This window comes from Xyrauchen texanus, chromosome 31, assembly GCF_025860055.1.
Source record: "Xyrauchen texanus isolate HMW12.3.18 chromosome 31, RBS_HiC_50CHRs, whole genome shotgun sequence".
In the NCBI taxonomy this organism is placed as follows: Eukaryota; Metazoa; Chordata; class Actinopteri; order Cypriniformes; family Catostomidae; genus Xyrauchen; species Xyrauchen texanus.
The window spans coordinates 22,607,682-22,629,744 of NC_068306.1; the positions used below are offsets into that span (position 1 = coordinate 22,607,682).

Genomic DNA, 22,063 nt, shown 5'->3' on the forward strand with positions numbered 1-22,063 from the left:
TCCATTTTACAGTCAGTTGTCAAGTGGGTTTTGAGTTGAGATTACATAAGTTCAACCCTCACACAGCAAGTTCACTCTTGTCAGTGCGTTCTCGTGGCTGTGTGGGAAGTGTGGGCTGCGGTCCGATTTAATGCAGGAACTTTAACAAGACTTGCAATTGTTTTGCAGTGAAAAGACAAAAAAACAAGATTAGTGGCAAGTGAGATGTGGAAGGTAAAGCGTTGGTTGTTTTGCATGCATGTCTGTTCATATAAGTACATTTCTTGGTTCCTCCTACCTGTGAAAGTATGTGTTTTAGAATCATTACCAGTCCCTTCCTTGTGCATTCTGCAGCCTTTTGTTCATTTCTGCAAGTTTTTGTTAATTTATTAGTTGCCGTGGCTAAGTAAGGACTAATATTGTCTGACAGGATGTCTCTGTAAATGCAGTGTCACTCAGCACCAGCAGATGGTGTCTCTGGAGGCCATCTCCAGCATCTGGGCCTCCACCTCCTCTGCATCTTTAGGGAAGCGCTCGATGAAAGACTGGATGAGCCCTGCAGTGCTGCCTTCGTACTCCACCAGTTCCACAGCATCATCTACACCACAAACAACTGCATGTTATTCCTCCGTGGCAGGGGTTGGCAACCTTTTTGACATGGAGTGCCATTTTTTATTTTCCTGGTGAATGGCTGGAAAACGGTCCCCTTCTTTGATTACTGATCACGAAAGTGTGTGGAATCTTAAATATTTTTTATAATATGTCATATATTTTTCAAAATTACACAGAAGGGTAATCACTCGAAAGCAAACAACAGCGAGAGAGGAGCAGGCTATTTTATGTTTTATTACGTTTTTCGCACCTGACCTGCATTCCTATCTTGATGTAATCCTTCCTCATGATCACCCAGAGTGTTTTCATCAACTGAATGGGAGTGTGGTGAGACGCATCACAAGCTGATCAACTATTTAGCCCATTGCGGTGAATCTCACATGCAAAATCCTAAAACTTTATTTCCAGGTTTTAATTTATATTTTGAATAAACTAGAGGTTTAAGGACAGTGTACCTGAATGCTGAATTGGAAATCTCAAGGATTAATAGTGGATAGCAATACGGAATGTAGGCTATCATCCGCGCAGCCTGTTCGAAGTAATGCGGGTACGTTTACTCGCATGATTCATGGAAAATGAAGCGCTGCCGGCTCGTTACTCGTACCAATAGCATTCTGAGATTCTATTCTTCTCACCACAATTGTACAGAGCAGTTATCCGATTTACCGGAGACTTTGTTAGTTCGAACCAGTCTGGCCATTCTCTGTTGACCTCTCTCATCAACAAGGCATTTCCGGTACACAGAACTGCTGCTCACTGGATGTAGTTTGTTTATGGAACCATGCTGAGTAAATTATAGAGACTGTTGTGCATGAAAATCCCAGGAGCAGTTAGAGAAATACTCAAACCAGCCCGTCTGGCACCAGAGTTTTGGCAGCATGAGAGGGACACAATATTAGGCAGGTGGTTTTAATGCTGTAACTGATAGATGTATATCCACAGTTTTCCTGACTAACCGCTAGGAGCTGCCATGATGATTCTAATTACAGTGGTTTTCTGGCCGTTCTCAGTAAGAAGTGATATAAAAACTACCAAAACAAGTGTTCCTGACAGAGAACAACAATTCCAAGTGTTAGTTGGACTAAACATGAGTTCATGCTTAACTTGTTCAGTTGTTGGCTGTCATAAGAACTTGAGGTAGTTAACGATATCAACATTACTACCTCGGACTATCGCTTAACATTATCTACCCACGTTTTGGCAAATTTAATATCCTAGACATCACTTTATTGGATAAGAATATATGCCAAGTGAAAACACTGGAGACCGGAAAGCAAAAACATGGGATACTTAACTTTAAACAATGATTCAGTTAACATGGTCACTTCAGCAGCCAAAAAGTACTCAAAACTAAATATACTGAAAGAATTAGACTAAACAAAAATTACACAAAAACAAATTAACAGTCTTGGAGTGAAAACTAACTAAAACACATTCAAACAAATTGAAAGAAAACATAAATTAAAAAGAAACAAAACTAATAAAACATTCAAAACTATAATAACTGTCACAAATGGCAGCATATAAGAAGAGTAACTTTGTAGTATTTATCCAAGAAAGGAAGTTGAACTGACCTTTGATGAGAGTGTTAGCCTGGACAAAAATCTTGCGAGCTTCTTTATGGAGCAGAACTGTCTCTCTGAGACGCAGTAATTCATGGGTGCCATCAGCAGTCACTGCAGAGTAGCCTTCATACAAAGCCCTTCCTCCCGCCACATCAGCTGTGGACTTGTACACCTTCACAAAAGAATGTCAAACCTTGTAAACTCATAAGGGATTACCAACCAAATATAATGCATGTCCTGAGGCTATGGCTTTGTTCAGAATAGCATACTACCATCCAACTCATACTATCTCTGCTGTATACAGTAGGTATTGTATACTATACACAGTATGCATATTTTCTCTATACTCAAATTAGCCGAAATGTGCATAATACATGTACATCTTAACCTTCCATGAAGAAGACTTAACCTTCTATACCAGAGTGATTAATGAACCTTGAGTAATTACAGCTATAATTGCTCCTTCTTGACTCATTATTGCAACAGAATGACAAAAGAATTTTGAATGAAATAAGAATTTTTATTTTATTGACACTCGCTAGTTAAAACATGCTATGTAATGTATGAATATCTGGCTAGATGGCACAGACTATGGCAGCCACGATTGTTTGATCTCTCTGCATGTGTCAGTTGTTTTTATGTTTATTTCTTTATTTAAAGTATGTGTCTTGTGATAACATGCAAAGAACATAGACCAGAGAGCAAATGCTGTTAATTGGTGAGTCCATTGGATTCACAACTTCTGTCTATGAATGAAATTTAATTAATTATTTTCTTTCAAATCCAATCCAAGATAAAGTGCTTAAATCAACATCAAACCTCATCGGTTCTCATCGCAACTCATGACCAAATGTGTAATATTACATCATGACGTAATTCAGAAGACTTGGGATAAAATTTCGTTTTATGGTGTGTTTCTTTTACCTTTTTCCAAGCTTGACAGATCAGATCATTACTTTCATTATGGCAAATAAACCTAATGAAGACTTTTAAAAATGTTAATTGTTGCATTATTTGATCTGTTTCATTTAAGACTAAAAACATTCTAATAATAATAATCCTGTGGAGTATTCAGTAAGTAGTACGGTATTCCATTCCGAACACATCTTCTGACTATCAATCTCACCTGCAGTTTACAGAGGAATCTCTGGATGGCACTTTTCCCGACTGTGTGAATCTTGCTGCGGTCCAGTGTTATAATAGCATCTGGCCTTCCGTCTGCCCCTGTGCACTCCCTCAGATCAACCAGTCCCTCTCCAGCCTCCAACAGAACCCTCAAGATCACAAACCGGGCCTGCATGTGTGCCTGCGTCAGGTGTTGGGACAGTGTCATGGACAAAATTACGCACAAGACACAGAAGAGAGAGTGATTTTTGTGCAAGAACACATCTGCATCTCACCTGTCTCCAGCTCCTGCTCTCTGGTGTGTAGAACTCCAGTCCTAACAGGCCGGCACGCACCATATTCAGCCAGTTTACATACACTACCTCCTCTGCATCCTGTCCTTCATGCCCGAAAATACTGCACATAGGAATTACTCAGATTTCATATCCCCACAATTCAATTGGAGTCATTTAATAAAGACTAGGACTAACCTGAGCACCTGTTTGTTAAGACACAGGTAGAGACCGACACACTCAGCCCGACATTCCTCATAGGAGGAGGCGATGGTGGAAAACTTGCTGTCCCATGTCTCATTGCCCTTGTACCAACTAGAGATCTGAGAAAGAGTCGATGGGTACATTTCATGATTTTGTAAGAACTGCACAGCTCAAAGGAAAGAGCACAGAAGACTCTTATAGGTTATGCTGCTAACTAGAGGTCAACAGATAGTGGATTTTGCGGACAGCGCTAACGACGCTGGTTAAAAAAGCAGATAACCGATTAATCAAAATAACAAAATATTTTTTTATAGAATGTTAAAGAAATGATTTGCATTTCATTAATATGAGCACAGACATAAAGGCTACAAGAGTCCAAAATGAGTAAAACGTTTAGAAAACTTGATCATCTACAAATCAGAATAACAAAAGATGCAATGAAGTGAGGATAAACATATGGATGAATATTGTCAATGAAAGATTTACATACAAAATCAGCAAATCCCCATGAGGTGTGATTGTTTTTATTTAAACTCTAAAGGCCGTTGTTATACTGTTGAACAAAGCCATTCTATCTGTAGTTTTCTTCACGGCAGCCACCGAGGCACACGAAGGACAACATTTTTTCCCATTAACAGACAGCTCTACGTCTAACTCACCAGTTCCCCTGTTTCTGGATTGCGAACAACTGCTTGCTCAAAGTTGAAATCTCCCTTATCATCCTGTTTCAATAAAAACACAAAGAAGATGTGAGCTATACTTTGTGTATTAAACAATTTTTAATAGTATGGGCAGTGCACATTATATATAAATATATATATATACACACAAACACATGCACGTTATCAATTTGGTCCACCTTTGCCCCTCTCACCTGAACAAAGAGTTTCCCACTGCCATGGCCCAACAGCTCATGGAGTCCCACTTGCACCTCAAAAGAAGGCCCCTTCCATTTGATGTACACGTCCTACAGAAATAAGAGGGAAGGTAAGTAAACGTACTTCACAGATAATGCACTCATCCATCTAATGTACTGTAAGTTACCTTGTCTTTCTCTTCAAGAAAGGTGAGCTTGTCTTTCTGAGTGGCATATGCCACTGCCAGCACATTCCCAAGGGATACGTTCTTGAAACCTTCGGTCTGTCTGATGTCATCATCTACAGACAGACAAATCTGTTTGGTTCAGATATTTCCTAAAACATTTTTTAATCAAATCTGACAGCATGTTGGAGGCCTTACAGTTTGGAATGTTGATTCCTGCAGGGATGCCGCTGCCAGCAAAGGTGAGTACGTCCAGAGAGGTGAAGTCTGGCTTGAGGAAGCAGTCCTTCTCAAAGGCTTGAGGCCAGGGTAGCTCTGGTATTAAGACTTCAGCCGAGCTCACCAACTGAGTAAAGCGGGCACTCATGGCCTTGTTTACCATGGCAACAAAACCTGAGGATGGGAGAGAGAAATAGATGTCATAACTGGGTATCTGTAAACAGTCACAGGGATATTTTAAAGCTGAAATATGTAATTCCTGCTCCACTAGTGCCACCAAACCGAATTGCAAAAATAACCCCCCTGCTGCCGTTGGTCAAACAAAGAGATAGTCACGCCCCCAACTCACTAAGCGACAGAAATGCATCTCTGCATAATAAGCTGGGATAGAAGAAAGTATTTTAACACAGAAAAAGATACATTCTTCAGCTTTAAGCAATTTGTTAGAATATTTGGGCTTACCTTCAAATTCACCCCTTGAACCAAATGGATCCCTGTAGCTCTCAATAAAGCCAATGTAACTGGCAGAAAAACAAAAAAAAAATTGCTTTTAATAGAAATTCCCAAAAAGAAAAGTACAGATAAACCTAGTTTAACAACAAAACCAAATGATTAGACTTTTTTTCAATACCCCATGTATTTGGGTCATTCACCTCTCCACAACTGGTCCTTTGTCTTTGATCCAGTAACGGGACCCTTCTTTATGAGCCTCCACAGAGCCAAAAGTGAAACTGCGGACATACTCCTCCAGCATTCTCTTCTGGTTTTCATTGGCTGCATAACCCTACAACAAAACTCACATAAGTTCACTCTCTCACCTCCAAAAGTACTATTGAGTCAGAGTTTTAGCTTGAGTGTTGTCATCCACACCTTGGCTTTCTCTAAGTTCTGGCTCACTTTCTCCATTAGAAAGGCATAATCGCCTCTCTGAATTGAGAACAAAGCATCATCAAATTCATATTTGCCACAACATGTTTCAGCCTCTCCTTCAACAACACAGTCTGTAGAAGGCAGGGACATAAAACAGGTGATGAGAAAACAGTTGAAAAGGAAAGAAACAGCTGAATTGTAAATGGCCCTGACAGGTTTATTCATAAAAATACCAGACTAATCATGTTATTCAAGTAATGGTAAGTAATATACAACATATAACATGTAATACAGAGTCAAACTGCTCTGAATATTAGCTTAATCAGCAATGTGCCAGGTTGGTCGACTAATTGTCCATCAACTAACTAGTTAATTAGTGTGGTCGGCTACTAACATTAACATTTTAGTGGTGGTAGTTTAAATGGGAGACGCACTTCTCAAATTAAGTGAGAGATGCAAGTTTTTGGAAAGTGTTTTTTGCATGATAACAGCTTGCTGTGCATAACTGTGAATAAAGTTTGGTCTCTTTAATGTTTTAGGATTAGTCTTTTTATGTGTTACAGCAAAGCACTGCATCAACATTACATTTCAAGTTGATAACTAACAAACGGATGTTAAACCTCTGCTGTGAGTAATGTTCCTGTATTTGTACGGTGCTGTGGAGAGATTAAAGTGTTTTGCTAATTCTGTGTGACACTGGGTAGATACAGTTGCAGTAAAAAAGGTTTAAACTGCTTAATGTTGTGAACTATTTGTAGCTGCATCCTTATCTTGCAGTTCTGCACTTTTGAATGTGCAGCAAGGATCACCCTGAGACTCCCAAGCTCTGGTTACACTGAAGCGCATCATTCTCCGTTCAGGATGCACATACAGGATTTTTTTGTCCCGCTGTATTGGAGTCTTTATTTCTTACTTCGCTTCTAAGTTTTGTGCAATAAGATGTTATAGTTATTTGGCCTATATTTTTGTTTAATTACACATTATACACTCACCTAAAGGATTATTAGGAACACCTGTTCAATTTCTCATTAGTGCAATTATCTAATCAACCAATCACATGGCAGTTGTTTCAATGCATTTAGGGGTGTGGTCCTGGTCAAGACAATCTCCTGAACTCCAAACTGAATGTCAGAATGGGAAAGAAAGGTGATTTAAGCAATTTTGAGCATGGCATGGTTGTTGGTGCCAGACGGGCCGGTCTGAGTATTTCACAATCTGCTCAGTTACTGGGATTTTCACACACAACCATTTCTAGGGTTTACAAAGAATGGTGTGAAAAGGGAAAAACATCCAGTATGCGGCAGTCCTGTGGGCGAAAATGCCTTGTTGATGCTAGAGGTCAGAGGAGAATGGGCCGACTGATTCAAGCTGATAGAAGAGCAACTTTGCCTGAAATAACCACTGCGTTACAACCGAGGTATGCAGCAAAGCATTTGTGAAGCCACAACACGCACAACCTTGAGGCGGATGGGCTACAACAGCAGAAGACCCCACCGGTACCACTCATCTCCACTACAAATAGGAAAAAGAGGCTACAATTTGCAAGAGCTCACCAAAATTGGACAGTTGAAGACTGGAAAAATGTTGCCTGGTCTGATGAGTCTCGATTTCTGTTGAGACATTCAGATGGTAGAGTCAGAATTTGGCGTAAACAGAATGAGAACATGGATCCATCATGCCTTGTTACCACTGTGCAGGCTGGTGGTAGTGGTGTAATGGTGTGGGGAATGTTTTCTTGGCACACTTTAGGCCCCTTAGTGCCAATTGGGCATCGTTTAAATGCCAAGGCCTACCTGAGCATTGTTTCTGACCATGTCCATCCCTTTATGGCCACCATGTACCCATCCTCTGATGGCTGCTTCCAGCAGGATAATGCACCATGTCACAAAGCTCGAATCATTTCAAATTGGTTTCTTGAACATGACAATGAGTTCACTGTACTAAAATGGCCCCCACAGTCACCAGATCTCAACCCAATAGAGCATCTTTGGGATGTGGTGGAACGGGAGCTTCGTGCCCTGGATGTGCATCCCATAAATCTCCATCAACTGCAAGATGCTATCCTATCAATATGGGCCAACATTTCTAAAGAATGCTTTCAGCACCTTGTTGAATCAATGCCACGTAGAATTAAGGCAGTTCTGAAGGCGAAAGGGGGTCAAACACAGTATTAGTATGGTGTTCCTAATAATCCTTTAGGTGAGTGTACATTATTATCCTTAACACTGACTAGTCGACTAGTTGTTCAAACAATGCTAAAAAAAATAAAACATTCCTGGCTTGTATAGCTAATGTGCATGCACATTCTCGAGTTGATTGACAGGTAATGTCTGTATCTAAAAGGCGACTGGCTCTTTTAACTGTAAGGCGGGACTTCCTTTCTACATCCATTGACCATTGGGCGCTAGAGCTTCTTGGTTGGGTGTTCCAATTTGCCCTATTCATTTAAATAGAAGTGGCCCATCTCTGCAAGGGCTGGGCGATATGGCTTCAGAATTTATATCTCTATATTTTTCAGCAAATTGAAAATTTTCGATACATATCTCGATAATTATGTTTTTTGTTTGTTTATTAATCAGAGAAACCCTAATTTCATCTAACCAGCCATTGTAGCCATGTAGAATTTATATTTCAAAGGCATTAAATACAAATCTATAGCATAAATGACGAATGCACGTTTCCCACAGTTTTTCACTAAATTAACACAAGGGAGAGTAAAATGTAATAATTTTCATAGAGTTTTTAAATTATACATAAAACATATATAATATTTAACATACAATCACATATGGAAGCTTAATAAAAATCTTATTTACCTTCATATATTTTTACAAAAACATTTTTGTAAAAACTACTTCACTTATTTTATGGAAACCAGGACATGTCCAAGACATTTTATGTGCCCAACAAGTGTCATATTTAAGCAAAAACACATTCAGCCATTTAAATGTAGCTTTTATTTTGGTGTTTCTGTTTGTTTTTGACAGTAACCTCTCACCTCCAGATAAGCAGTATGCTCCATGGCCCATTGTGATTTATAATCCCCGTAAAGCTGTGATTCAATTAAATAAAAACATAGTCTGTATGTCAGGGGCGTATTGGCCTTTGGGAGAACCTGGACTTTTTCCGAAGGGCCGGCCACAACACTGGGCCGAATGGGGCACGATAAGCTGAAATGTGCCGCTGCATTATCCAGAACGGGCCACAAAACGGCACCGCGATATGATGAAGGGGTAGTGATATGCAGAAAAGGACAGAGACTTTTTTAGTTTAATTATAAACTATTATGATTAATTGAACATTTCAACATTAATTTTCATCCAAATATGTAATATTCCATGACATTCTGCGTTTTATTGCTAATGCCATTTTTATGACTAGATTCCGTGTTTCCGCATACTACATGTGGTAACCGCAGTATAAGCTGACTCCAATCGTTGAATGATTCAAAATTAATTCACATCCTGAGGTATTAAGGCCGAATCACCACGCTACCAACCTAGTGTGAATTCATAAAAAATTCATAATTTTAAAAACGTGGTCTGACCGTCATCGTTGTTTCAAGTTAATAACTCACAGGGATGCAAACTCATGAGGGGCGAAAAAGTTAAGACAATAACCAATTCACGAACATATTTTCTGGGGTTATTTTTTTTTTAAAGAATAAGCTAAAAGCATCAACTTAAGCTATTTTATTTATTCAAGAATAGAAAATTATCTGCACAATTGTGCAGAATTAGCTGCATAAATAAAGGGTATTTTGGTGTGTCTTGCTTCTGTTTCACAAATTTGTTATGTGTTTTTCACGAATGAGGTGTGCCAAGAGACTTCATAGTATTTTAGCATTATAAAACTATGCAGGTCTATAATTTCCATTAAGTTTGTGAACTGCTAAGACTTTCATTCAAAAAGACAACAATAACAGTCTAATAATAATAATAATATATAATAATAATATCAATAATGTCCTTACCTTCTCCTTTATTAAAATTTGTATGTCAATTCTACTGATTCAGTAGAATGTTTAAGCATCATAAAAACAAATAAGATGTGCTGTATAATTTCCCTACAGCTTTTAAACTGCTGAGCATGACTTTTAGCAGAAAAGACAACAGTAATAGACTAATAATAATAATAATTTTGAGTTTCAATAATGTACTTTCGTCATTGTAAAGCGCATTTCACATGAGTTGAGTCGCTCCGTTAAACGCCAGCGTGAAGCGGCGCTTTGCCCTCTACTTGGCAAGTGCTGCAGAAAGTGTCACGGAGGGGTGAATTTATGAGCTTGCCACACAAGAAAGTGGGAGGTGTGCAGAATAAACAGTGAAAACATTTATTGGAAGAGGAAAATAAGGCAATTGCTTTGATTGTATAAAGTAAAAAGAAGACTCATTTATGTTGAGTTCTTAGAGTTTTTTTTTTTGGGTGAATGTAATTACTGTAGTTCAGTAACTGTGTTCTCTGGATACTCTGAAACGATAAGGTAATAATTAAAATAAATTATGAGACATTTACTGCCAAAAGATGATCTCTGAGAACACCGTGTAAGGCTAGGTGCCAACCCAGCACATGTCCACATGGAACAACAAGACTTCCGTGAAAAACAACGCTTAAACTCTCTCACAATTAAAGTCTACACCTCAGAAAACAAAGACATCACTGTGTGAAAAACCCAGCTTCCTTAAACACTTGACCACCTGAGACATCCTGCCATCCATGTTCTGCCCCCACAATTTCCAGCTGTTCTCTCTACCCCTGGTTTCCCCCACAAGGCACACACAGATACACAAGTTGTATATGTGAAAATGTAACAAAGAAAACCATAAAAACAAGTAATGTAACTAGGCATGTTTGATATAATTTAGGAGTTATCTGTGCAACTGGTGTAATGTTCTTTTTCCCAGGTTTGTAAAACAAATGACAACAAAGTTACAAGGTCTTTGCCAAATACTGAATAATTCTGGAGGTCTATCCTCCTCCTTGCCTGTATGTTAATAAGGTTAAACCCCAGTAAGCCAAGAATGTATTCACCCCCAAATTCTCATTGTTCAAAGGATAATACCATTTGGCACACATTGTTTATTCTGTCAGGATATTTAAGGAAAGCTGGACCAGAGCTCTAGGTTCTTTGTAGTCAGATGATTCCACACAGCTTACTGTGTGTAGTTTCTATCAGGTAATTGCAATTTTAATTTCTTATTTTCAGGTATGTTTTTCTTTGATTTGCATTTTATTTTTTAGTAATGTTTGTTTATACTGATCTTATGTAAAATTGGCTTTGATTGATTTTGTAACTTACATTTTAAATCCTACCTGGCAAATAAATTGTTATTATTTGATTTGCGGCTGATTCACAAGGAGAAGTGAGAACTGTCCGACTTGACAGTACTTATTTCACTCCTTCCCAAACTGCACCAGCCTGCTCTAATCTACTATCAAGGCAAGGCATTTGGCATCTCAAACGAGCCTGCTGTTTAACAATGTGCAGCCGGCGGAAGTGACAGAACAATACAAATGTGTATTTGACTCCTATTCCAAGTGAAGTTTCAAGTTTTATTTGTCACATACATAACCATACACAGTACGACATGTAGTGAAATTCTTGATACAACTTTTCTCCCCACAGTTTATGATAAAGATAATATATATATATATATATATATATATATATATATATACACACTGTATATAGGTAAGGAGTACTGTATAGTTCTCTTACGAGAGGTTCTCTCGTATTATGTAAGCTAGCTTACGCTACGGGAAAGATTCATCTTTTCTGAGATATTGAAGCCAAAAATTATCCTTAATTTTGTATCATTTGTCAACGCAGTGCAGCAACTGCAGACCTTGAGCGGGCTAGCTAGCGAGCTCATTGGTTGCTCTGCGGCAACTGCTGCAGCCTATAGACGAACTTGGCGAACTCGCGTCCAATGAGAGGCATCCAGCGCTTACTGCATCAAAGCCCGCCAAAATGGGCGTGGCTAGAGTGCATATAAGCGTAGTTCGTGAGGCTGGAACCCTGATTTTCATCTCTTCAGCGAAGCTCTTCGCATCTCTGAACTGGAAGCCGCGTCGCCGTTCGAGGGGCATCTAGCAAGCTTGGACAGCGCTCGAAGAAGCCGGCCGTCTCCGCCACCTTCAGCCATCCTGCGAGCTACGCCATCCGGCGACGTATCCTTTTTTAGAGCAAGCTAGTTCTTAACGAACTTCACAAAAGAGTAACGAGCGTCTTTTTTAAGATGCCTCGCACCACTTGCACTTCATGCCGTGCCCCTCTCAGCGCCGGAGACCGCCACATCATCTGCGCTCTCTGCCTGGGACTGGGGCATGCAGAGCTCGCCCTCGCTGAAGGCGGATGCGACCTCTGCGAGGAGCTTCCGATGCCGACCCTGCGGGCTCGACTCGAAGCACTCAGAACCAAAGCCGCCGCGCCGCCTTCCGTTCCGCAGCGCAGGAAAAAGCGCCGCTCCCGAAGGCTGCCAGAACCGGTGATAGAAGCGACTGCCTCGCCGGAGCCTCTCCCTCGAGCATCGCTCTCACCCTCCCCGCCCCCCCAGGACGCGCACTGCGGCCATCTCGGAGGACGAGGCGGAGGATAAGGGCTGTTCCATCATGGCTTCGGACAGCGAGGAGTGGTCAGGCTCCCACGCCTCCTCCTCGGCCCAGGAATCCAGCAGGACCCGTGCCGGAGTCGAAGGGGAACTAACACGCCTCCTCACACAGGCCGTCGACCGCCTCGGGCTCAAGTGGTCACCGCCCCCTGAGCAGGCTCCCAACAGACTCGACGGCTGCTTTCTTCAGAGCTGTCGCCGCGCAACACCCGCGGCCCGGGCCGCTCCCTCCTGCCGGAACTCCACACTGAGCTTGCAAAGTGCGTGGAGCGTGCCTTTCTCGGCCAGGACCCGTTCCCACGTCTCCACCCCTCTCGCCCGGTGGGCGGCGCCACCGAGAAGGGCTACTCCTCCATCCCCGGTCGAGGATTCGGTAGCAGCACACCTTTGCCCGCCCTCCGCGAGATGGCGGTCTAAGCCAGTGCTCCCGTCTAAGGCCTGCAGAGCGACTTCCGCCTATGTTGGCCGCGCCTATTCCGCCGCCAGCCAAGCCGCATCTGCTCTGCACTCCATGGCCGTCTTACAGATCCTCCAAGCGGACCTTCTTCGGGAGTGGGATGAGAAAGGCAGGCACACAGAGGCTGTTACAGATCTAAGAAGCGCGACGGACCTCGCCCTTCGCGCCACCAAAGCTGCAGCCCAAGCTCTAGGGAAGTGCATGGCCTCGCTGACTGTGACCGAGAGACACCTGTGGCTAAGGCTAGCCGACATGGGAGAAGCATAGTGCTCCACGTTCCTCAACGCACCGCTCTCTCCGACCGGTCTCTTCGGCTCCGCGGTGAGTGGCATTGTTGACCGCTTTTCAGAAGTCCAGAAAGCCACCCAAGCCATGAACCTCTTCCTGCCGCGTCAGCTAAGCTCCTCTGCAGGCCGCCCACGTGACCAGCCTCCTGCACGAGCCTCTTCACAGCACCCAGCTCAACAAAGTCAGACTTCTCAGCGTCGACAGGGCGGCCGCCCTCGATCGCGCTCAGACGGCCGCCGCAGACCGCCGCCCCCCCCGCGGGCCTCGGTCTAAGGTTGCGCTGAAACCTGAGCAACCGAAGTCCTCCTAGCCTTGTTGAAAAAACGACAGCTCAGTCCCGCCACGGCCGGACCACCGTCAAAGCTTCGCCCCCTGTCAGTCCCCCTCTCTCAGGCTACTACAGTGGTGGATTCAGCAGCCAACAAGCCGGTGATACTGCCCGCTTGCCTGCACTCAAACGCCGTTTTCACGGCGACCCAAAGAAATCTTGTAAAAAGCAAACATGCCTTATGTGTAGAAAATGTGCCCACAATCCAGTGTTCCTATCAGAGCCCACTCACATAAAGCGGACACAGCCCGCTCGAGTGTTAGAGTCAATAAACGCGCCCACAAATCCGTGCGCACGCCCCTTCTCTGGCCGCTCTGTCACACGACCAGCCTTATGTGTAGAAAATGTGCCCACAATCCAGTGTTCACCTCTACACACAAGCATTACACTTCCCGTGTCCCGATCAGAGCCCACTCACATAAAGCGGACACAGCCCGCTCGAGTGTTTTTTCATCCAAATATGTAATATTCCATGACATTCTGCGTTTTATTGCTAATAAAGTCAATAAACGCCCATTCTCTGCCCGCTCTGTCACACGGCCAGCAAACACTTCTCTGTATGTAAGTCCCGTGCCCGTGACTATGCTCGCGCATCACTTAACAGATGTGACTCTTTCCCCATTCATCTCAATCGGGAAGTCACTCACAGAACAGCCTGTCCCTGCTGTCTGCGAGCAGTCATGCATAAGCACAGTAAGCGCGCTCACACATTCTGTTCAGCTGCTGTGTGCAGCAATCAGGGCGATTTGGCCATTCACCTTCTAGCGTTACGCTTCAAAGCGTGGGAAGCTATCCCAGGGATATCCAAACGGGTGTTAAGCACAATAAAACAGGGCTATTTGCTACAGTTCGATCGCCGCCCTCCCGCTTCAGAGCGTGCTCGAAACTATTGTGAACACGGAAGCAGCCTGCATGCTTCGTTCAGAAATAGCAAACCTTCTGTGCAAAAGGGCCATAGAGAAAGTGCAGCCTTAGCTGAGCGAGTCGGGGTTTTACAGCCGTTATTTTCTTGTTCCCAAGAAAGACGGCGGCCTCAGACCAATATTAGCTCTCAAGGGTTTGAACAAGGTGCTTGCAAAAGACCGTTCAAAATGCTTACAATCAGGAAACTCCTCGCGCATACGAGCCAGGGGTACTGGTTTATCTCTCTCGATCTGAAAGATGCCTACTTTCAGATTCAGATAAATCCCGTCACAGACCATTCTTGAGATTCAGCCTGACGGCCAGGTTTATCAATACACCGTCCTTCCGTTCGGCCTGTCTTTAGCACCCCGTACTTTCACGAAGTGCATGGATGCGGCGCTCGCACCCCTGCGGAGTCAGGGCTTGCGAATTCTGAACTATTTGGACGACTGGCTGATTATGGCACAGTCACATACAGAGCTGCTGTCTCACAGAACAGTTCTCCTCAGCCATCTGAACAGTTTGGGTCTTGCAGTCAATTGGACCAAGAGCTCACTACAGCCCAGTCAGGCAATTTCCTTCCTTGGAATAGAACTAGACTCTGTGGCAATGATGGCTCGCTTATCTACACAGCGCGCGCGCCGTGTTCAGCGACTAGCCGCGTCCTTTCAGATGAACAGCCTCACGCCTCTGAAATAATTTCAGAGTGCTAGGTTACATGGCCTCAGGCGCAGCAGTACTTCAGCTGGGTTTACTGCGCATGCGCCCGCTTCAGCATTGGCTAAACACCCGCGCGTCTCGCCAGGCTTGGGCCACAGGCCGCCAGCCGATCAAGGTGACTCAGACCTGTATTTCAGCTCTGCAGCCCTGGACAGTGGCCGAATGGTATCAGCGGGGAGTGACGATGGGAGCTGTATCTCGCCGAAAAGTCATCTCGACAGACGCGTCCAACACGGGTTGGGGCGCGGTCTGCGAGGGCTCACCGGTTTTTGGCCTATGGTCAGTTCAGGAAAAGCTCCTTCACATAAATTGTCTGGAAATGATAGCGGTCGAGTGCGGCGCATGCGCTTCTCCCGGTCATTCAGGGTCACCACGTCCTGGTCCGTTCGGACAACAGATCTGTGGTATCCTACCTAAACCGTCAAGGCGGTGTCAGATCCAGGAACCTCTTCCATTTGATGAAACGCATACTGAGTTGGTCCCAGTGCCACCTGCGCTTCGCTGAGGGCGACGCGCGTGCCAGGCCACCTGAGCGGCGGCCCAGACAGACTGTCCAGAGACAATATTCCTCCAGGGAATGGTCCCTGCACGCTCAAACAGTCCAGAAGTTATGGCGCATATTCGGCAGAGCAGAGATAGACCTCTTTGCGTCAGAAGAGAACTCTCACTGCCCAATATTTTTCTCAGCGAGGACGCACTGGCCCAGGACTGGCCCAACCGCCTGCTTTACGCCTTCCCTCCCGTCTCCCTATTGCCACAGGTAATGCAGAGGATCAGGAAACGCGACACTCGGTGCTCCTCATAGCCCGCGTTGGGAGAATCAGACATGGTTCCGGAGCTTACGCAGCTGTCACTGACAGCGCCGTGGCCCATCCCAGTGAGAGCAGATCTCCTCTCTCAAGCTCGCGGCACGATCTGGCATCCCCACCCAGAGCTGGGCGCTGCACGCGTGGGTGATCAACGACTACCCGTCGCTCTGCCAGAAGGGGTAATAAACACCATCATACACGCTAGAGCCCCTTCCACGAGAAGACTCTATGCGTCAAAATGGTCTGTGTTTTCAAAATGGTGCACCGACAGAGACCTGGACCCACGGATATGTGGGGTGTCGTCGCTGCTCGTGTTTTTACAAGAGCTGCTGGATAAGGGCAGATCCCCATCCACGCTCAAAGTGTATGTGGCGGCCGTCGCGGCGTTCGCCGAACCCCTGCACGGCCAGTTACTGGGAAAAAACGAGCTGGTCATCCGCTTCCTCAAAGGAGCTAGAAGGATGAACCCCCGCGCCCCCCATCGGTTCCTATCTGGGATCTTTCTATAGTTCTCGAAACTATGAAAGCCCCCCCTTTCGAACCGCTTCAATCCGTGGATTTGAAATACCTTTCACTCAAAACCGTTTTTCTGACTGCCCTGTCATCAGTCAAACGTGTGGGAGACATTCACGCGCTGTCTGTCAGCGCTGCGTGTCTTGAGTTCGGACCAAGTGACTCCAAGGTCATTTTAAAGCCTAGACACGGCTATGTTCCCAAGGTGATCGGTACTCCTTTCAGAGCACAGGTCATTTCCTATCGGCGCTGCCAGCATCCGATAGTGACGCGACGCCAATCTCCTTTGCCCAGTCAGAGCACTGAGATTGTATACTGCGCGCTCCGCCTCTTTCAGACGCTCTGAGCAGCTTTTCGTTTCATTCGAGGGCGCACCAAAGGTCTCGCCGCCTCGAAACAGACACTATCTAGATGGATAGTGGACGCTATTGCTGCCGCATACTGGCGTCAAAAGACCTGCCATGCCCGTTGGGCATTAGGGCTCACTCCACTAGAGGCATGGCCTCATCGTGGGCATGGTCCAGCGGGATTTCCATTCACGACATATGTGTGGCAGCGGGCTGGGCTTCCCCTCCACCTTTGTCAGATTTTACAATCTGGAAGTGCCCGCCATGCAGGCAAAACTACTAGCGGTTTAATACGCTACAGCTCCCCTGGTGAGCTGCACTGATGGGACTCATTCCACACAGACCGGCACCGCCCTCTGTCGTTCCCTTCCCACTATGTGCTTATGTATTACACACACACTGGCCCGCACTCTTGCCGGCCAAATATTATTTCCCCACTCACAAGGGCTCCCCGGGTCCCCCACCCCGGGGCTCATGCAGTGGATGCTTGGCGCGACGGCGTTGACAATGGGTTCCGTAGCGTAAGCTAGCTTACGCATATCGAGAGAACCTCTCGTAAGAGAACGAATCGGTTACATAACGTAACCTCGGTTCTCTCTAGATGAGGAGCAGTATTGCGTAGCCGGCCGTGCTTCAGCGCCACGGCGACTTTCGCTTCATTCAATGAAAACCAGGGTTCCAGCCTCACGAACTACGCTTATATGCACTCTAGCCACGCCCATTTTGGCGGGCTTTGATGCAGTAGCGCGTGACGCCTCTCATTGGACGCGAGTTCGCCCAAGTTCGTCTATAGGCTGCAGCAGTTGCCGCAGAGCAACCAATGAGCTCGCTAGCTAGCCCGCTCAAGGTCTGCATTTGCTGCACTGCGTTGACAAATGATACAAAATTAAGGATAATTTTTTGGCTTCAATATCTCAGAAAAGATGAATCTTTCCCGTAGCGTAAGCTAGCTTACGCAATACTCGTTCCCTCATCTAGAGAGAACCGAGGTTACGTTAGGTAACCGATTCGATATGTCCTGATCGTTATCATGTTTTTTTTAACAAATGTAACAAAAACCTTGCTAGAAACACAATCAAATTGTTTTACTACTCTAAAAATATTTTCCAGGACAAATAATTTTTTTCCAGGACATTTAGGTATTTTTCAAATTTTCCATGACTTTTTCATGACTGGAAAACTGCACTGAAGAATTTCAGGTTTTCCAGGACACAAGAGAACCCTGATATTTGCATAGTACTAAATCATTACTGCGGAACCCAGTCAAGTTTATTATTATAATATAATACTGAATATTATTATTTTCAGGATAAGATTGGTTAAAGATAAATTAATATATTTCTGTCCTATACTTCACCCTTTATTTTGACACCGCAAGTGCAGTCGTGATTATTTCACCTTCGCCAGGGAGCTTTTATTATGAAACGAAAAATTCAATTTTTGTTCGACAGTAATAAGTTTTGATCATTGTGAACCGCTGTCAAGCTCTCTTTTACTGTTCAGCGTTTGTATAATAACTTTATAGTGTTATTAATGTTTGGAATTGCGTGAATGCTTGAACCTGCAGTACTTCACAATGCAGGTGAACTGCACTAAAATACTAGCATGAGCCCGCCGCCCCCATGCGTGCACACAGATCAGCGTCTAGCCGGTTCATTTTTAAGCGCACACAGTTTTTAATCGCAGCCTTTGGCAGTTAAAGGTGCTCTATGTAATATTTTGACTGTACTAAATCATAAAATGACCATAATATGTCATTAGAAAATTTGGATACATGCTAATTTGAAAAACTGGCTTCTCCGATAACAATGCTACAGCCAGTATATTCTACTTTGAAATTTCCATTTCATTTCTTTTTATGTTTTGGCCTGTGTGATCCTACTCCCCACTCACTGATTTCGACACCGCAGGGTTGCCAGATTTGAACAAGTATGCAGGAAAAACAACACTGCGTGCTGCAGCCATGGAAACCAGCAAACGAACTGGATCAGAGATTACAGATTCCACCCGACCTAAAAAGCCTCGCCATCCGTCTAAAAACCACCATGACCAGAGGTGTAGTAAAACAAGGATAAGTACTGGAGATGCCTTTGGAAGATGGATACAGCTTTAAGCCCAGAAATCCTTTAATACGAATGCTGAGTTGGCTAATTTGCGTGTCAACATTCTGGCAACCAATATGAGCTTCGAGTCAGGGTAGACATCGCTCCGATATTTTGAATTTGGACTGCAGTACCCATTTCAAACTCTTTTTGTCAATCTTACTTATAGCACCTTTAAATAATCACATTTTATCATATCTCCATTTTGATAAATTATACAGTCCTGAAAGATTGTGAAATTAGTCTAATCATTTTAATCACAATGATTAAAATCATTGTGATAATCACTATTTTGTTCATTTTTAAATCGTCCGCAAAATCCTCATGATTATATCATAGGTATTCAATGTATCGCCTAGCCCTAATCTTTGATAAATAATCTCTGTCAATACTCACCCTTCTTCACGGCAGATGCCAACCGCACCTCATAGCAACGCTTCCCATCTAATTCTGTCTTGAACAGACGCGTGTTGTAGGCACTCAGGTTCTACAAGGACACAGTAATCCAAACGTGATCAAAAAACTGATTAGTACACCTAGTTCTAATTTGTAAATTCGTATACTAGGTAATTCATGCATGGTCAATTGTCTGTTAAAAAAGAATAAGACATCCTCCATATCAACAGCAGGGTTTTAAGAAACACACATTGTTAATACATTTATTATCAAGTTCTTGTGTTATGTCTCTGATTACGCACTTTAGACATTGTGATAATGTTCTATAGGTGTTATACATTCTATTAATTGCACACGGATTCCAGATAGTACAAAAGAAGTATACAATTGGTGGTACAGCACATAAGAAATGGCATCTCTCATCTCTCACAATACCTTGGAGTCCAGAAATTTCTGGGCAAACTCTGCATCTTCTAAGCAACAGTTTTCTGAGAAGTATGATGTGATTCCCTATGAGAGAAGAGAAAGAGTAAAAGAAATATCAAACTAATGTTCCTGAGCTGTTAAATGTGAGATGGATTTAAAGGGATAGTTCACCTGAAATTTAAAAAAAAAACATAGTTTACTTATCCTCATGCCATCCCAGATGTGTCTGACTTTCTGTCTTCTGCTGAACAATATGAAGATTTTTAGAAGAATATTTAAGCTCTGTTGGTCCATTAAATGCAAAATTCAAAGTGAATTGTGGTGAGAACTTTAAAGCTCCACAAAAGCACATAAAGGCAGCATAAAAGTAATCCATACAACTCCAGTGGTTAAATCTATATCTTCAGAAGCAATATGATAGATGTGGGTGCTGAAACAATTCAATATTTAATTTTACTATAAATCTCCACCTTTGATCAGCCCCAACCAGTAGGTGGTGATATGCACGAACAGTGTGAATAACAAAAAGCCTGTGATTTATAGTTTAAAAGGACTTAAATATTAATCTGTTTATCACCTACACCCATCATATAGCTTCTGGCCACCATTCACTTGTATTGAATGGACCAAAAGAGCTGAAATATTTTTCTAAATATCTAGTTTGTGTTCAGAACAAATAAAGTCATACACATCTGGGATGGAGTAAATGATGGGAGAATTTTCACTTTGGGTGAGCTATTCCTATTAGAACTATAGCTTGTTCTAACCTTCTCCCCCAAACCGAGCTGTTTCTGCTTGTCTTCCAGAGAGTAGAGGGGCTGGGAACAGCTGTTCCACAGTGCCTCCATCTCACCAGGGTTCTCCTTAAAGGCTTGACTCTCCCACACTAGGGCTTTGAAATTTTCCTGCATTTAAAAAATAGACACAGATATTGATCATCTGGCCTTAAAGGATGTAAATATTGGCCCCATGAAGTCCATGCCACAAACATCATTACCACATATTAACTTGGAAAATTCACCTTTGGTAGGTTAGGGATGAATTTGGTGTCCCCAAATGACTTGTAGTTTCCCATGTTTGCATAAAGCCCAGCAGCATATACCAGGAAGGCCTGGAAATGAGAATATTTTTACAACAATGAATACAAAAAGGCGTTAAGATTGGTGTTTGTAACAAGTTCCTTTACCTGAAAGACCTCTGCGCTAAGTCCAGCTGCAATCGCCACAGCTTCCAGCTGTGCTGGTGCCTGTTTGCGGAACATCTTTTGCAGCAGTACATAAATGTTGGCAGACTCAGGAGATGTCTGAATCAGCACTGCCAGGCCACCGTACCAAGATGCTTGAGAGAGGTAGTGAGCGTAAAGCTGCTCCTTGGGTGAGAGCAGATTGAAAGCCTCCCGGCAGTCCAGAGCAGTGACCCCAATGTCATTTGGGAGGTAGTACTGTGAGTCCATCATTTCATTCAATTTGCAGCTTGTTCTTTTTCCATTGAAAATTCACAAGAGCAGACACTGGTTAGCCAAAGTATCTTTCTTTGATACAGCACAATACACACGGATTACTACAGCTTTAAAGGGATCGTTCACTCAAAAATAAAGGTCTGTCATCTTCTACTGACCATCATGTTTTCCAAACACACATGACTTTCTTTTATGGAACACAAAAGGAGATGCTAGGCAGAACGTTAGTCTCAGTCACCATTCAGTTTCACTGCTTAATATCTCATATAATGAAAGCGAATGGTAACTGAGACTCAACAATCTCCTGTGTTCCATGGAAGAAAGAAAAAGTTATACAGACTTGGAAAAACATGAGTGAACTCCCATTTATGAGTGAACTTCCCTATAGGCTAGACTACATTCATTCACTCTGCCACTCACACAGTGAGGTAAATTCAAGCAAATAGAGGACAAGATTTGTTTTTAAATATGATGTTTTACGTAGAAACCTTGGCTGTAAGGCTGTAATGAGTTTCTCTTTAATTTCTGAGACTAAATCCGACCCGCTAATACTGCTAGCACACTATCTTTGTAGGAATTCAGACAATGAAATCCCGCAAATCTATTCAAACAAATACTTTACAAATACACTATTCAAATATGTTATAGTTTTTAAAAGTGACCTTGTGATTTTCTTTAAATAATATCCGAGATTAAATCAATTGTATCAAATTGTTGATACAATTTATCCCTGAAATGTGCGTCCACTCCACTCCTGTCAAAATGCAGCACAGGAGTTCGAATCTGCTTCCGCTACTCATTCAACTGAATGACCCGC

The 22,063-nt window shown here is 43.3% G+C and overlaps 1 protein-coding gene across 1 annotated transcript; it reads right to left on the reverse strand.

The window, feature by feature from the left end:
• Window positions 1-206: 206 nt before the first annotated feature.
• Window positions 207-22,029, reverse strand: dpp3 (dipeptidyl-peptidase 3). The gene is made up of 18 exons (XM_052100469.1): window positions 21,909-22,029; window positions 20,974-21,265; window positions 20,809-20,898; window positions 20,555-20,692; window positions 19,797-19,871; window positions 19,362-19,452; window positions 5,888-6,018; window positions 5,671-5,801; window positions 5,480-5,538; window positions 4,997-5,191; window positions 4,802-4,914; window positions 4,632-4,724; window positions 4,417-4,479; window positions 3,752-3,876; window positions 3,557-3,677; window positions 3,283-3,462; window positions 2,166-2,328; window positions 207-577 (listed from the first exon to the last, which is right to left on the reverse strand). The coding sequence occupies exons 2-18, from the start codon at window positions 21,241-21,243 to the stop codon at window positions 435-437; spliced, it is 2,181 nt and encodes a 726-aa protein (XP_051956429.1). The 5' UTR covers window positions 21,244-21,265; window positions 21,909-22,029; the 3' UTR covers window positions 207-434.
• Between the last annotated feature and the right edge of the window lie 34 nt (window positions 22,030-22,063).